General features: G+C 38.0%; 1 protein-coding gene across 5 annotated transcripts; it reads right to left on the bottom strand.

The window, feature by feature from the left end:
* Positions 1 to 4,969: 4,969 nt before the first annotated feature.
* Positions 4,970 to 16,603, bottom strand: caprin2 (caprin family member 2). Of its 5 annotated transcripts, none has more exons than XM_079868763.1 (21): positions 16,542 to 16,603; positions 14,786 to 15,011; positions 14,563 to 14,625; positions 14,384 to 14,470; positions 14,060 to 14,298; positions 13,476 to 13,558; positions 12,973 to 13,110; positions 12,839 to 12,879; positions 12,493 to 12,744; positions 11,986 to 12,027; positions 11,789 to 11,908; positions 11,577 to 11,661; positions 11,125 to 11,177; positions 10,911 to 11,021; positions 10,725 to 10,811; positions 9,081 to 9,197; positions 8,803 to 8,977; positions 8,540 to 8,710; positions 7,869 to 7,966; positions 7,397 to 7,457; positions 4,970 to 6,251 (listed from the first exon to the last, which is right to left on the bottom strand). In XM_079868763.1, exons 1-21 carry the CDS (start codon positions 16,571 to 16,573, stop codon positions 5,689 to 5,691), a joined length of 2,844 nt encoding a protein of 947 aa, XP_079724889.1. In that variant the 5' UTR covers positions 16,574 to 16,603; the 3' UTR covers positions 4,970 to 5,688. The 5 variants fall into 5 exon arrangements, with proteins under 5 accessions (XP_079724889.1, XP_079724891.1, XP_079724892.1 ...); XM_079868765.1 differs by having other exon boundaries at positions 10,911 to 11,006; XM_079868766.1 differs by having other exon boundaries at positions 16,362 to 16,564.
* Between the last annotated feature and the right edge of the window lie 1,014 nt (positions 16,604 to 17,617).

Raw genomic sequence — 17,617 nt, 5'->3', positions numbered from 1 at the left:
CGCACAACCGTTCTTTTGTGCGAAATGTCTGAATTCTGTCACGGCCGTGAGAAAACATTCAGTCCGCTGGGTGTTTGGGTCACTTACATTCTACATGCGCCTCGGCAACACATTTCTGCAGTTCCCTGTAAACTAGCAATTCAGTTGTTTTCAATTTACTACTTGTTATGAGAAGATGGATATCAGAGAGATTAAAACAACAGGGCAGGATTTGCAGAGTCAGACGCAAATCTTATCACAAACCCATCGCAGCTTGCAGAGTTTATTTCCTGGGCGGAAAATAGGATATTTACCCCATCACATCATGCACTGCATTATTGCAACAATGCAAGACACCCAGCAAATGTGTTGGATTGGACCTCTGAAAGGGGATTTCCTGCTATGTTATGCTGGGAATTTATGCTGAAGTATTTTGCACACGGCCTGTCCCCGCTAAGGATTTTTTTGGAGAATGTCAGTGCTAAAAGTGATTTTAAAAAAAGAGAAGTAAACACAACGACACAATGATAAAAGCCAACATGAACAAAGTCTTATGCTGACAAAAGGAGATCCAAGTAATCTTAATTTATCATCCACAGTGAGCATTTATACAGCAATGGATGGATCTGTATTTATTAACATCTCTCAATAGTAGCTCTGTGAACAAATCTGGCCATACAGTTTAGCCTTGTCACCAGTCCAACCCACAGCACAAACTTATTGTCGTAGTGCTTTTCATGGAATGTAATTCTAAAATCCTTTTACTCGCTTCTTACACAGATGCAAGCCATAAAATGACTTTTGCATTGGAAACATATGAAAAACATTGCCAAAGCTTGGGCAAGACAGTGCACGCAAATGTTCATTTTCCTGTTTTGCAGACAGTCAGTTTTTTGCAACTCAAATGCTGTGCATGTATTAGCCTAATAGCATAAACTAATGTTAACAATATATATTTTTCAGTCAAAAACAAGAAAAACAATTACTATCCTGATTTGCACCTTAAAGGTACACAGAGTAATTTATGTTCAATGCAAAATGCAAAAGTTTTCAGTTGCCAAGAAATGCTCTCAGTCATGAATAATTTATTCGATTGACGAAAATGTCCAATAACAGGGGTTAACAAGATAAAATGAATAGTATTTCCAGTAGGCTGGTCATGTGATCCCAAAATGGCTGCCCCCATGAGGGGACCCACTGCATATAAAATAAAACTGCTTTTTTTAAGGCTACTCTGATTAGAAAGACTCGATTGGGGAAAGTTACTTTTAAAAGTAATGTGTTACAATATAGTGCGTTACTCCCTAAAAAGGAACTAATTGCGTTACTTGAAAAGTAATGTAACATTACTTTAAAAAAAATCTCACTTGGACTGGGCTTTTTTGTTTGTTTTTAATAACAAATATATATATATATATTGGCAAATGTAAAGGCCCTTTCACGTCAAACATGGAATCAATGGTTGAATCCAAAATCGCCCCCTAAACCCTCAATCACTATTCCCTACGTTAGTCCACTGATACAGTTCACTGAAAGGAGTGAATGAAAATGAGTGAGCGAATTCAGACAGCCGTTGAGCGTACATCGGCTGTTGACTCATTATTGCGGTGCAATGTGGGATTGAATGAGCAATTCCACTATGGTTTCAGACACCACTACAAATGGCTGTCCCCTCAAATAATAGCCTATTTGAGGGTATAGTGGGCAATTTCGGATTCAGCCAATAAGCCTCAGGCTTAAAGGGATACTCCACTTTAAAATGAAAATTCTGTCATCATATACTCACCCTCATGTTGTTTCAATCCTTTATGAATTTCTTTCTTCTGCTGAACAGAAAAGAAGATATTTAGAAGAATATCAGTAACCAGACAGTTTCTGGTACCATTGACTTCCATAGTATATATTTTTTCCTACTATGGAAGTCAATGAGACCAGAAACTGTCTGGTTACTGACATTCTTCTAAATATTTTCCTTTCTGTTCAGCAGAAGAAAGAAATTCATACAGGTTTGAAACAACATGAGGGTGAGTATATGATGACAGAATTTTCATTTTTAAAGTGGAGTATCCCTTTAAGGAAATTCAAATTCACATCTGTACAGAGGATGGCACAGCTCAATCAAATGAAACATTTCATTGCAGATTTGCGTGATATTCTGAGTTTGCAGTTCACTGTTTTTATTAATTTTGAGGAATACTGAATCTGTTTTTGTGCAAGTGAGATGAGTTGATGCTCACATTTAGTCTAGAACTACAATATCCATCATATTCACACAGCGCACACAACCTCTGCACTTACTCCTGATTTCTCTCAACATGAGGACAGGACAGCTGTCAGTTAATACATAGGAGAACAAAGTAACCTGCATTACTTATTTGAAAAAGCAACTCAGATATTTTTTGTAAATTTAAAGGTAATGTGTTACTTTATAGTTACTTGAAAAAGTAATCTGATGACGTACCTCGCGTTACTTGAAATGCATAACCCCGAACACTGCTTGAATGTACATGATAAAAAAAAATAAAAAAATAAAAAATAAAAAAGTAGGCTACTATTCATTTTAGGTGTGATTAAAAAAAACAAAATGGCATGGCAAGGTGACAGAAGACTATCAAATTAATTATAAATGCCTGAAACAGTGCCGGGAGTGTCACATGTTCAACTTGCTAGAACAGACATTACAACAATGACCTATTTTCTGAAAGTGGCTTGTGAAAACACCATTTAGCTGCAGTCTTCCACTGATAAACAACTGAATTCCAAGTATTATTTTGGGTAATGTTGAAAAAAACAAAAATGAATCGAAAGAAATAGTCATGTTTGATTAGTTAACTTTACCCTCTCTTTGTGCCCGTAGCTGTTTAGTAGTTTCTTTGTTGACTTTTGGTTATGACAGTAATCTCAGGGATATAACCACAGAATGGTGTCTTCCCAAACTTACACTTTCTCAGAATATGACTCATGACCTCAACATTGTTTTGAACTGAAAATCAGAAAAGCCTCAGGCTGAAACTAGGAAAAAGAGAAGTGGGAATTTTATACTCTCCTGTCATCCCCCCAAAACCAAAGAGACAACCCATTTGCCTATAAAGAACAGTTTGTTTAAAAGGACACAATGAACAGTACAGTCCCTTTATTCAAAGTCCAGCAAAGGATCTCCAGACCACGGCATGCAAGAAGACAGCTGACCATCCCAGCCATCCTGGGACCTCGCAGAACACAGGGTGAGGAGGAGCAGTGGGTTCACATGGGACATGACCTAATACAGGGGGGTAAAACTAGAAGGGGAGGGTATTATATGATCATGTCTGGGCAGGTTGACCGCAGACACACTTGCCATGCAGACCAGCAAGAGGTTAAATTTCAGTTTAGGGATTATAATATCAGACACTCTCCCAGAATTTGTATTTGCTTAGCATGGACTAGACAGTCAGCAAGCATTGCACAAATGATATCACGACAGAATCAATATGAATCATAATCTTAAAAGCCATTAGTACTAGAAGAACATAACTTGAATACACGGGGACACACTCGGCTGTTAAAGCTGATAAATGGAAAGGTAAACATTTGTGCATTGTGACATATGGCCTATGGCAGGACTCAAGTGATCTGAGAGAAGCTCTCGCGAGAGACGCGTGAAGTCCTACTGAACGAATGTGTTTGTTTTTCCATTACGCACAGTAGAGACGCAATCAACGAGTTGGGCAACAGCGGCCTCTTGTGCTCATGTTAAATATTTTTAAACATCCACGACGAGACAATGCACTATCCTCGCGATTACGTGATATGATGTATCAGGGGGTTTCATTAACCCTTTCCAAGGGACCTTCTAATATAAGGGTGTTCATAGACTTGTTTATCGCAAGGTCGCAGACATTACATCAAGCATAAAAACATGTGTAATAAACACCCGAAACAAACAGCCTACTTTATTGTATGTTCAGTAAAGTTGTAATTGTATTTAATTATGTAGAACATGAGAAATATTTTTAATTTGAGATACATAAACTTTGAACAAATCTATTTTAAAATGTGATTTCAAACTAAAAATATCACAAACTGCAATTAAACTACATAATTTAATACATTATATTTTTAAACTAATATATAAATTTTATTAAATAAATGGTAACACTTTAAATAATGTAAACAAATGAGACCTTATTGTAGGCTAATGTATTACCAACATGAACTAACATTGAGCAATACATTTGTTACAGCATTTATTAATAGTAGTTAAAAACTGTCATTCAATGTTAGTCCATGTTAGTTCACAGTGCATTAATGTTAACATATACATTTGATTTTAATAAATTATTAATGTTAAAATTAAGATTGATTAAATACTGTAGAAGTATTGTTCATTGATATTTCATGTTAACTAAAGCATTTACTAATGTTAACTAATGAAACCTTATTGTAAAGTGTCACTAGAAGAAAAAAAAAAAAAAAAAAAACCCTAATCTGACCTGGAGCTAGTGTATGTAAACAAAGGGACTTCTAGTTGAATAAAAACACCCATAAAGGAAGCTATGCATATGTAAAGATAAATTTATACGGAGATTAGATGGGAGATTAAATGAGAACCGTAGATGTAAAAAAAAAAAAAAAAAAAAAAAAGAGCAGAACATGTCGAAACATACAAACCTGTCAGCATTCTGACACCCTCTGATGCATATCGTAAGCTTACTTTCGTTAAAAACTCACATTTTAACAGAAAACCTGTTTAGCCTGGGTTTTTACCCCCTTCTCGTTATAAAGACTGCTTTTGCCATAAGTCACAAATCTGAAAGTTTTCAAACTGAGTGCAATAAGCAACTTCAGGAGATGAAAATTAGCAGCAGCCCAAGTTCTGTGAGACTGGTTTTAATAGAGGTAAACATCCCACACTATCTGCATTGATACTAATCTAAACAGCTAGACCAGCTGCAAACTTAAACCGCATTCACAGCTTTACTTGATGCACAAATGAAGCCATCACAGAAGTGAACTGCACATTTTTATTTCAGGCACAAGAGGGAGCAATTTTGGCCTAAACGCCTTCTCGTGGAGTCAGTGTTCAACTGATTCACTCACAGTATTCCACAGACAAACACGCAGATTAGCACACATACACCCAAAACCCCAACAAGGCCACCAAGTCTTTTTTAAAGTGCTCAACATGTCAAGTATTACCAGAAAAAAAATCCTCCATTCTTGCAAAGCGATGTGTTTGTTCAACGACCCAAAAAACAGAAAGGCACCATGTTGCAGATTTTTGTATGGCTGGGAAACCTCTCTCTCTTTCTCTCTCTCATCTAAAATGAACAGGCGAGAATACAGGGCCATCGAACAAGCACCAGAAGACGTTTCTGAATGTTAGGATTTTAGTTTAGTGCACACTAAATGCAGCTACTTTTGGGTTACGGGTTTGTGCACTCAAGTACACAGTAAAGACTTTCAAAACACTGAAAGAAAAAAGAAAAGAAAAAGAAAAAATTAAATAATGATAATTAAATAAAAAGAACAACCCAGGTAAACCCATGTAAACGTTCACCAGCAAAACATCTTACATTAGCTTTAACACTGACTTTTGTACTATTGAACATCTTTCAAACATGCAGTTGCACCATGCGTAACCAAAAGCGCAATAAAGTGCAGAGTAGCTTTCAAAGAACATCCAAAATGCCCCATCCTCCCTTTTTGTGCCCATTTAGAGACAGATGTTCAGTCCTGGTACAGCAAGAAACCAGAGAAGGTGCTGTACTTCCAGCTGCTGCCGTAGATGGCGCCGCGGTGAAGCCGCAGCCACACCTGGTCACCCTGGAACAGCTGGAGGACAGCGTGATTGCTGGCGGTCTCGTGGTCCGGAGCGCCGTCATTGGCATACGCGGACACCATCACCTCTTCGTTGCGCATGAGGTTGATGTACAGGGGCACGCTGATGGCAAGCTTCAGGATGTGGAAGATGAAGACGTAAGTGCCGGCAGCGGGACAGGTGAAGCGGCCGCTGGTCGTGTCGAACATTTCACCGAGGTTGGTGTGCAGCAGTTCGAAGGCGATCGGCTGATCCAGAGTGCCAGGGGCGAAGTTGGCCGCGCGGGCGGCGGAGAAAGCCACGCGGAGTTGGTTGAGCGGGTACACATGTACGGGCATCATAGTGTGCGGGCCCTGCGGTGTTATGGGCACTTCCATTGACGGGATGGAGAGAGTGTCACTGATTCCTGAGTCGAGCGGATACGCACCCTCCCGGTCTGGGCTGCTCACCTGAGAAGAGTCACTCCAACCAGCTTAAAGAGGGGAAGAGACAAAGACAGACCATCACTTTGACCAATTAAAAGTAACCAATTACATAGAAAGTAATGCATTGCATTACTTTTTCCTCACCTGGGCTGGGCTTGCGCATTTAAAAAAAAAAAAAAAAAAAGTTCTTATTTGAAAACCTCAGATTTTGTTGTAAATTTAAAATGAATGCTTACCTTTACTAGTTACTTGAAAGTAATTGGATTACATATCTCGCATTACTTTACCCCCAACACTGTTCCTCACATCTTAACTTTTGAACAGGGACCATTTTTAAAAAAAATGAAAGTATCAGTTTTAAAGGGATAGTTCACCCAAAAATGAAAATTCTGTCAGTAATTACTCACCCTCATGTTGTTCCAACCCCGTAAGACATTCGTTCATCTTCGGAACACAAATTAAGATATTTTTGATTAAATCTGAGTGTTGTATCACTCCTCCATAGTCTTCTAAGGGACTGAAACTTGCTGGCCCAGAAAATGTATTAAAGACATCGTTAATATAGTCCAAGTGGCTCGATCTTAAGTTTATAAAGCGACGAGAATAGTTTTTGTGCGCAAAAACAAACAAAAATAACGACTTTATTCCACTTTTCATTTCCTTCTCTCTGGGCCTCGGGTCTTTTCACGTAGTGTTTAAGCGTAGCGCGTCTGTGTTGCACGTCACCACGTAGGCTCACTATTGGCCGACGCTGGTCATGTGTGATAAGTGGTGACGTGCAACACAGACGCGCTACGCTTAAACACTACGTGAAAAGACCCGAGGCCCAGAGAGAAGGAAATGAAAAGTGGAATAAAGTCGTTATTTTTGTTTGTTTTTGCGCACAAAAACTATTCTCGTCGCTTTATAAACTTAAGATTGAGCCACTGGAGTCACTTGGACTATATTAACGATGTCTTTAATACATTTTCTGGGCCAGCAAGTTTCAGTCCCTTAGAAGCCAATGGAGGAGTGATCCAGCTGTCAGATTTAATCAAAAATATCTTAATTTGTGTTCCGAAGATGAACGAATGTCTTACGGGGTTGGAACAACATGAGGGTGAGTAATTACTGACAGAATTTTCATTTTTGGGTGAACTATCCCTTTAAATATAATTTTTTACAAAATACCAGTATGGGAGATTGCTCATACCATTGCTCCTTTGAGTTGCTGTGCCTCCACCTCGTTTGAAGCTCTGCTGATACCCATTTTCCTATTGGTAAAACAAAAATCACAACTGACCCAATATAATATATATAATATAAAATATTGCCTACAACACAATGAAAACAAATAATGAATTTTGCCGTTTATATAACAAAATGGCATTAGTAACCCTGACCTATAACAAACTATAATGGCTTAAACCCAAAAATAAATAAGATAACGTCAACTAAAAGCATAAGATTTTATAATATATAATGCCTACAGCACAATATAATTATAAAATGTACTGGTTTGTTCTTTATATAATACAACTTTAAATAAAAAAACTAAACATTACCTTTAATAGAATAAATAATATACATTTAAATATTACGCAATGCCTACAACACAAAGTGAATATACATTGTTTTGGTGTTGACACTAAGCAAATAAAGTAAATCAGTAAAAACAAACTTACTCTGGACACATAAATGGCAGATCCAGGGTCTCTGTGTGTCTGAGATATGAAGCCCCCTCCTGGAGAACGCATATTCACTCTGTAGGCCTCATAACCACCTGGAAATCAGTCAGAAGGTAAGAAAAATGAAGGTTTTAAACTATTAATCAGGTCTGCTCCAAATTGCAAAGATAACAAATAGTATAGTAAATGGTATATAAAGTTTGTGCAAGAACAAGAGAACTCATGCATTGGCAGTGTGTTAAAGGGATACTCCACTTTAAAATGAAAATTCTGTCATCATATACTCACCCTCATGTTGTTTCAAACCTGTATGAATTTCTTTCTTCTGAACAGAAAGGAAGATATTTAGAAGAATGTCAGTAACCAGACAGTTTCTGGTCTCATTGACTTCCATAGTAGGAAAAAATATATACTATGGAAGTCAATGGTACCAGAAACTGTCTGGTTACTGACATTCTTCTAAATATCTTCCTTTGTGTTCAGCAGAAGAAAGAAATTCATAAAGGACTGAAACAACATGAGGGTGAGTATATGACAGAATTTTCATTTTAAAGTGGAGTATCCCTTTAAAGTTTAGAACAGAAAATACACCACCATTATGTGATCTGCACACAATAAAAAAAAAAAGCCTAACAGAGAGTGAAGGAGACCGAGGAAGAGGAAGGTACCTCTGTAGCCACCAGGTGATCTGTATGAGTGACCCAAACCCCTGCCTGCACGCGTCATACCTCTCGCTGTACCGCGGGGGTAACAGGACTGACTCAGACGAGACTGTGGCTGAGGGGTAGAGAACGCGTGACCAGCTGTACTAACCGGACACTCCAGCTGGTACTGGCCTTCTGCAAAAACGCATGATGAGAGAAGCAAAATCTAACAGTCTGAGTGTGCATGAAAGAGTGTGAGTGTCACTAATCTGTAGGTCATATTTTACCAATCTGTAGGTCATCTTCAGGTAGGTTGAGTTCAGGTGGCGTCTGGGTGCTTGCGGTGGAATAACTCTGGGTTTTGGCTGACGTGTAACTCAGATGCATAGACTCAGAGAACCCACTCTCATCTGACTTCATCCCCGAGCTCTCACTGATTGGCAAAGATGCCACGTTAAACACCTGATGAGGAGAGGAGAGGCTTCAGATAGGATGTTTTGCATTAAATAAAATGGAATTGATGGTAGGGACATCTGAAGCATATGGAGATAAACAACATGCTCACAGAGTGGATGTTGTGGAAGTTGTTTTCTGCACTGATGGATCGGTGACTAGGTGGGGTTGTAAAAGTCTGCGCAACCACAGAGGTTGATACTCCATTGCATAACATCTGCTTTCCTGCCTGACACATACAAAAAATAAAGTCAATCCCAAACAAGGTTTTAAAAGCACTGGATAGTCATTTCCATGGCACCATATGACATCTCCAGTCATTTAAATTTCCACTTGTAAACACCCATAGCCACAAAGTCTTCTAAATCTCCTGAGCTCAGGGTTAGAAACTTTTAAAATCCCTTTCTTGCAAGGCTGCAAATTTAAAGGGTAACTCTCGCCAAAATGCAACCTAGGGTATTTTTGTTAATCTACCCGAGGCAAACTTTCGTTTAAAAGCATAATTAGAATGGAAACGCCACTTTTAAGTTTGACCATATTTTCGTTTTCGGTCAAATTGCCTTTTGAATGGGAGTGCTTGGGGCACTTCTATGATAGCATCAAAAATCGCTATTTTTAAAACACTAAAGGCAGCTCGACACAACATGAAACTTTGCTCGAAGTATCACCGGGGGCTCTACACATGAACTCGAGCATTGAGATCAGTGTACAGAGTTACCTAAAAAGAAAAATTTAGAACAACTCACTGTTTCCGTCCGCCGGCATTTTGTCAGTCAAAAATAGTCGATCTCCGAATGCAAATGAACTGACTCTGAATTTTAGTATCGTTTCTTATACGAGGATTCTTTTTCAAATACAAGGTCAATATTGATTTTCACTAATGACAAAAATTATCAGTGAATTTATATGGAACTAAGCTTTAGGAGCTTTCCATCTTTACTCTCCTCCCTGTTACGTTGCATTCGGAGATCGACTATTTTTGACTGTCAACATGCCGGCGGACGGAAACACAGTGAGTGAGTTGTTCAAAATCTTTATTTTTAGTAAACTCTGTACACACAAACAATGTTCTCAATGCTCGAGTTCATGTGTAGAGCCCCTGGTGATACTTCGAGCAAAGTTTCATGTTGCGTCGAGCCTTCTTAGTGTTTTAAAAATAGCGATTTTTGATGCCATCATAGTAGTGACCCAAGCACTCCCATTCAAAAGGCAGTTTAACCGAAAATGAAAATACGGTCAAACTTAAAAAGTGGCGTTTCCATTATAATTATGCTTTTACACGAAAGTTTGCTTCGGGTAGATTAACAAAAAGACCCTAGGTTGCATTTTGGCGAGAGTTACCCTTTAAACTTAAAACTCTGTCTGAAACATAATTACCTTAGTTTAAAAAGATTTATTTGGCAAAGTAAGGAATTTAGGCACCACAATATTAGTGTACAGTATAAAAACTGCCATTCATTTTGAGATTTGGTAAAGATTAGACTATTGGTACTTTAAAGATTAACTGTGATTAAAGATTAAAGTGAGCATTAGATGTAGGCAAAAGTAATCTAAACGTAAAAATAGTGGAAATGAGAATATTAAATATCCAGATAAAATGAACGCAACTAAAACCTCTAAATAACATTTTTAAACCTTAAATTTCAAATCTCAAATATATTAAAAAAAAAAAAAAAAATCCCCAGTTCAATCTCTGTAGGGTTTAGGAGCGCTCCATTTAGCATGAATGAGAATTATTTGTCCGTGAAGTTTTTACCTGTACAGTGCTTTGATTTTCTAGAGGGGCTGAGATGGAGGATCCCCTGCGGTACAGTGGAGGAGAGGTGAAGCCCTCACTTTGCTTCTAACAAACAACAGATACCATTATAGCATATTTAAGATTACAAGCCTACTTTTTGGCATCTTACATTCAATAACTGTACCATCACAAAAAAATCTTTACATGTGGCTTATCTTCATGGTGTAGATCTAGGTCAGAGTTGGTTAGAGAACGGTCTCCATTTGACAGACAGCCTTTACCCTCTCCAGACAGCAGAATCTGTAAAGGAGTGCTCTACGATCACAACGTCATATGCAGTTAGTCACAGAAAATCCTGACCTCATGTTTTTATTGTTATACACAAAATAAGCTCTCATATCAAGTCAAACATGCTCACCAGCTGGGACGGAGGCAGACTATCTGATGGGCTTTTTGTCAGTTCCCTTTGTGCTGCATGTTAAAAGAAGCAGACTATCAATATCAGTTTAACAACATCCTAATCTTAATGGTGCAACTTAAAGGGATAGTTCACCCAAAAGATTAAAACTGTCATTTATTACTCTCCCTCATGCCTGAATTAAATCCATTCATCATATAAAGCGACCAATTCTCTTCAGAAAATTTGGACTAAACCACTATTCATATGGATTATTGATCTCTCTATGAACATTTTGAAGTATCAAAATGTCAGTTGTGTAGCTGTCAATGGAGGGACAGAGCTGTCAGATTTCAGCAAAAAGACCTTCATTTGTGTTCCGAAGTCTTACGGGTTTGGAACGACGAGTGTGACCAATGACAGAATTTACATTTTTGGGAGAACGGTCTCTTCAATATGAAACGCTCGTGTACCAAGAGGAGTAGAGCAGCCTGGAGATGGATGGCATCTTTTTGCACGACCGTTTACAGGTGAAGTTTCTCCATCCAGATGAGACTCCTGCGAACAGAATAGAGGAAAAGTCTCTGAACACCTACTTTCTAAAAGATCTTTGTTTCAACAAAAATAGGAAAATTTAATTCAGTATTGTTGCGTTTTAATTTTAAAATCCCCTTTAAATGCATGCCTGCATGAAGCTGAATGAGCCAGAGATCTGGTCCATCAGAGTCTCCAGCTGCTGTTTACGCTGAACAGGGTCTTGCGGTAACGGAGATGGAGAGCTGAAGACTTCCACTGCGACAGGAGTCTGAGAGTATAAAGCATAATAATAATGATGATTAAATTGCTTTGAAACAAATGAGTTTATGATGGATCTAAACTCACCGATTTGGAGTCCTGCTCCACCTTGGTCTTCTTTTGACGTTTCTAGAAAACAACACACATGTGAAGAGTTAGAAAAATGACCTTGTTACATATTAAACGGTTGCCCAACTGAGCTAATTGCCAACATGGAAGATCAGTCGTGCAAGCAGCAACTTTTAATGGGTTTTAAAACTACAGTCCGCAGAGCCCTAGGTGACCTTAGGGGTCCATACAATAAGAAAAAAAATCCTCACAATAAAAAAAAAAAAAAAAGTGCATTTTAAATTACATTTTTTATTAAAAAAAAAAATTATATTTGGATATGTACCATATGTATATGGTAAACACTTATTTTTCAGATGTTTTAATAATTTGTTCTGGCTGTATTTCCATTTCTCTTTCAGTATAAATTGGTCCGTATTCATGAAAATATATAGCTGCCTTTGTATTTAAGCAAGGGCGATCATCATACTTGGGGGCCCCTCATAAATATTAAAATGAATAGTAAATAAAAATAAAGATTTTCACCTCCTTGGGGTCAACCGTGGGTCTCTTCAGGATGTCTGTAGTCTTAGGAATCAACCCTGCTGCCCCTTTCCATGGCTTCCGTATGGGGGACTGAGAGGATACAGGAGGATCAGAAAGCTCCATTTCCCATGAGTCCGGTGGCTCCCTTTGCTTCATAGCCAAAAACTCATCCTTCCAGCTACGGGGCGAAGCTTTCTCATCCGGTCTATGCTCAGCGACGTTCGTTTCAGGTAGGTATCGTCTGTTAAGAAACTGGCATCATTCAGAAGTTACTGACTTGCTTGTGTTTCTCCAAAACACAGTTTATAGCGTTGAAGACTTAAGGATCAGGGTCACTTGTTTTTACCTCTTTGGGAGGCACTTCTTTTGCGCTCAGCTTCACCAGTGCTAAAACACAGAAATATAAATGGCATGTATTAGAGTAAAAGAACGGCTGCTGAAATTATTAAAAACTGGATGTTAAATTTGAATAAATCTCACTGGAGAGGTTACAAGGCTTAGATGGAGGGTCAGCCTTTACGGCCTCGGTCTTCTCTGGACTGTCAACTTTAGGAAGTGGTACGTGGTCAAAAAAGCCACAGTCCACTAGCTGAAGTAGCTTCTCCTTCATGTGCTTATCTGTGGAAAGACGACAGCGTTCACATAACAAAAAAAAAAACCTTCATCCACACAAATATAAAAAAGGTTATTTTTGTTGAATTACACATACAGAACAAAATATGCCTTGAAATAAATACATTTACCATTATTAATGGTAAACTATATTGTGTGATTTATGCCCTTTCATTTATTTATTAAATATTTTATACCAGTGACTATTTATATAAAAATAAATCACTAGTTTAAACAATTGGTAACAAAAACACTTAAAATTATAGAATACTATATAATTATAGAGGAAAAAAAAACATCCTGGCTCATTAGATAACACGTGAAAAGCCATCAAATTAATTTGGCGATCAGAGAATGAGCTAGAAACTCACATGTCGAGCCAGCAACTGGTCTTTCTTTCCCTTCCAGCAGCTCAGAGTAAACAATAGCAGCCTGTTCCATCTGATCCTCTAAACTAGAGCAGGAAACAACAGGAAGACCATGCCACATCAACAGGCTGAATAGACACCAAATACAGTACTGTGATAGCATTAAAAATAACCAGCACCCACAGATAGACATGTTGAGGACAACATACAGTCAAGCCAGTAATTGCACAATAAATCTGAGGGGCTCTTGTTTTTTGTTTTGTTTTTTTTACTGTACATTACCCCACTTTTTCACACCTGGCTCACAAAATCAATATTTTTATACACACAATATACATTAAACACTTTTATATGAAAACAATTTTAGTGGTACAACAGACATAGACAATGTTGGAAATTAGTCCCCAATTATAAAGTTTAGTACTACACTTGATCACAGAATGTTGTGTTTGACCAATCAGAATCAAGAATCCAAGAGAGCCATGCACAAATGACAAGCACTTTGTAATGAAATTAAACGTGTATAAACAAAATACAAAAACGTTGACTATAGAGCTGAAGGCGTTATCAGGTGTAGTAGCACAAACCTCATCTTATGGTCTCGTTTGCATCCCAATAATGATGCCAGATCCAGCAAACTCTCCGTGTCCCGTGTGGTCAGGTGACGGGAATGTTGTCTGGCGTTGCAGAAGTTCCTCCGGACGTCCTCTCTCTGCAGACTGTGGAGGACGTATTGCACCTGGAGAATCAAGCTCAGACGCTTCCTCTCTTGTTCGATCCTCATGATCTTCTCTTGGCGAACAACCTTCCGCTGAGCCTTCAACAACTACGGCGGAGAGCATCAGAAGATCCAGTGAACCATTCAGCACAATTCCATTCTGCTCAGTACTTTACAAATGCATAAGCCTTACATCTTGTGTGAGGGCACTAATGGTCTTCTGGAGCTCTTTGGCAAATGTAAGATTGTGGACAACCTCCTCGTACTTCCCCACAGCATCCTGCAACATTACCATACATCGGGGATCTTGAAACAAGCCCCATTTCCCAAAATGCACCACATTTAAAAAAAAAAAAAAGAAGAAACGATTACCAGTTGGTCTTGATTCAGTTTTTCCCCCTTTTCCAGCCTCTCATTGTAGCTTTCCAGTTTCAGCTATTAAAAAAAATTAATACATTAAAAAAAAACACGTCTTGACAAGTCAGAGGGTCATTTGATGCTCTACTACGAGTAAAACAAAACCAATTCCATCTGACTACAATACAACTCATTCCTTCATGCCCAAATTTCTGCCCAAATAACATTATTAAGGCACCTTCTTTTTCTCAATGTTACGGATCTTGTGCTTGAGGCAGATGAGGCCGTCCTCGATGTACTTCTCGTAGCCGTAGTAGGTGGTCGCGGCCGGGTTAAGGGCGAGCTGGAGGGCGGTGAGCACTCGAGGGGACCCGAATTTAGGGCTGTCCTGGTCATCATCCTTCTCCACGGTCAACGTCTCTATAGTCCGAGATGGTGACAGCTGAACCATGATCTTAGTCTCTCTGATAGACAGGGGAATGAATAGAAAGGTCACACTATTTATTGTGGAAGTAAAAAGACAGACTCTTACATTTTAAGAATAGAATAGTAGATTACTTCTTACTGAATAATGTGCAATACACCTTTACATTGCCCTAGCAATACATGTCACCAACAATACAGTGGTCATAAACTTTATACTGACACCTATTGGTATGAACGGAGCATCACACAAACTCAGTTTATTTGCAGCCAATAGAGTTTGGTCATGTGATCTCAACATGGATCTATAACCTTTAAAATTCATAGAAGCTTTCCACAGCACAAAAAGGCACTTTATTTAACAAAAAGGTTCTTCAGAATCTTAAAATATTCTTTACACTAAGAAAAAAAAAAAAAAAGTTTCTATGGCATCACTGCAAAAAAAACTTTGGAAGGTATTTTAAAAGAGTGTGGATATGATGACCATAATAGGGCAACCTTCCTAAATAAACTTTAAGGCCACCAATAATGGGGTCTTATAGCCTAATTATGTATAATTTGCATGTATAATCAGATTATGTGTAAATTCCTGTGTTATTTTAGTATCACTGAGATACTAGCCTACTATAGTTTTAGTTAATGAAAATTAGAAAATGACAAACTTAATTTTCAGTGAACAACCTAATAAAAAAAAAAATATATATATATATATATATAAAGAAACTTTTAATGTATAGCCTAATAACTCTACCGTGCAGCATAAACTTGTTTTGCCTTTAAAAGCGTATATAGTGCCATATAATGTATCCTTGTTTATCATGCAAGGAGTTCAGTAACCCAATGACAATACTGAAAAAGGAAATATCAGCAGACATGCATTGAGAAGTTATGCACGAAAAGCAGCCTGAACACACTGTTTGATAACTGCATTATAAGCTAAACTCTGCCCATGTGTCTGGACATTCGCCAGTGCTCACCAACCATGACATGGCATTTACATGATAGACTGACAAATGCAACAACAAAAGGCGAATCACCCTTGGAAATGCACTATGTAAAACCGTAATCATTTACTGTCAGCCATTTACAAATATTCAATAGAACGTCAAATGCAATTCTGGCGTTCATAAGCATAGTTATGCATCCAGCATACCACCAAATCAAGCTACAATAACTTGCATTACAAAAAGAGCAGCTGCAATATTGTAAAACGCAACTTTTAAAGCATTTATCCGACACGAGTTTGATGCTTTCCAGAATAATCCTCCCCTAACAGCATCGACGGGGTGCCACCACCCAAAATGACCGCGCAGAGAACGCAAATAAGTTGCTAGAGGACGAATAAAAGCACAGTTGAATGTGACAACATAACGCACAGATATCTCACCGACCTCATGCGTCTCTGCCGGTGTGTGAGTATGTTTGCTGCGATTCAGATCGTTAGGATGACTAGGGTGGGAAGGCAGCTCATTTAGAGTCAAAAGCAAATGAGATAGCCTTTCGGTGAGCTGGAGGAAAGACGAAATAAAGCGGTGGGTAAACAGAGAGGACAGACAGCAGCAGCCTCTCACCTTTTTATGCCCTCAGAGAAGAGGAAACCCATCAGCTGGAGGAGCAATCATGACGTCACACACACACACACACACACACACACACACAGTCCCCTCGCGCAACCTCAGCACTCTCTCATCCATCTATCTATCTATCTATCTATCTATCTATCTATCTATCTATCTATCTATCTATCTATCTATCTATCTATCTATCTATCTATCTATCTATCTATCTATCTATCTATCTGAGATTGTTTACTTGACTTCCCGTCATGCCCTAGAAAGGGTTCAAATATTGATATTTATGGTGTGTCACCATTTCAATTCTCATCATGTAAGGGGCCGACATTTGTTGTTAAAAAAGTGTTAATTTAATGTTTGGGGTCGGTTATGCTCTCTTCAAGGCTGCATTTATTTGATCACAAATACAGTAAAAACAGTAATGTTGTAAAATAGTATTACAACTTAAAATTGTTTTCTGTTTGAATATATTTTAAAATGTATTTTAAGTCAAAGTTGAATTACTCCAGTCTACAGTGTCACATGATCCTTCAGGAATCATTCGAATATGCTGATTCGGTATCTGTTTATTATATGTCTTATTTATTACTATTATTATTTGTATACACTTTTGATTAATTCAATGCATCCATGCTGAATGAAAATATGAATTTCTTCTTACTGACCCATGTATTTCATCATTCAGTTCATGTATTACTTAAACTGAACCCACAACCTTTGTGTTGCAAACACCATTCTTTATAGCCATTGTTACCTATATCTAGCTTATTTAATGTTATTTATTGGTATGATCTATAGTTTTTGTATAAACAGCATGGCACAAACAATGCCAAGGTCATGGGTTCACTTCCCAATGAATGCATGAGTTAGTAAATTGTGTTGAACGCAGTGTAAAAGTTGCTTTTAAAGCATACATATATACAAATGCACATAACAAGTGTAACCATCACAAGTTACATTTATTGAGGAACAAGTAAAAAGTACAATATGTAAAAAAATACAAAACCTGCTTCATATATCTCTAATAATGTGAATACAAAGTGCATAGCTACCATACATGCCTGTAGCACTAC

The sequence above is a fragment of the Squalius cephalus genome, assembly GCF_949319135.1.
Source record: "Squalius cephalus genome assembly, chromosome: 4".
NCBI lineage: Eukaryota > Metazoa > Chordata > Actinopteri > Cypriniformes > Leuciscidae > Squalius > Squalius cephalus.
This window is presented reverse-complemented; position numbering and strand designations above follow the sequence as displayed.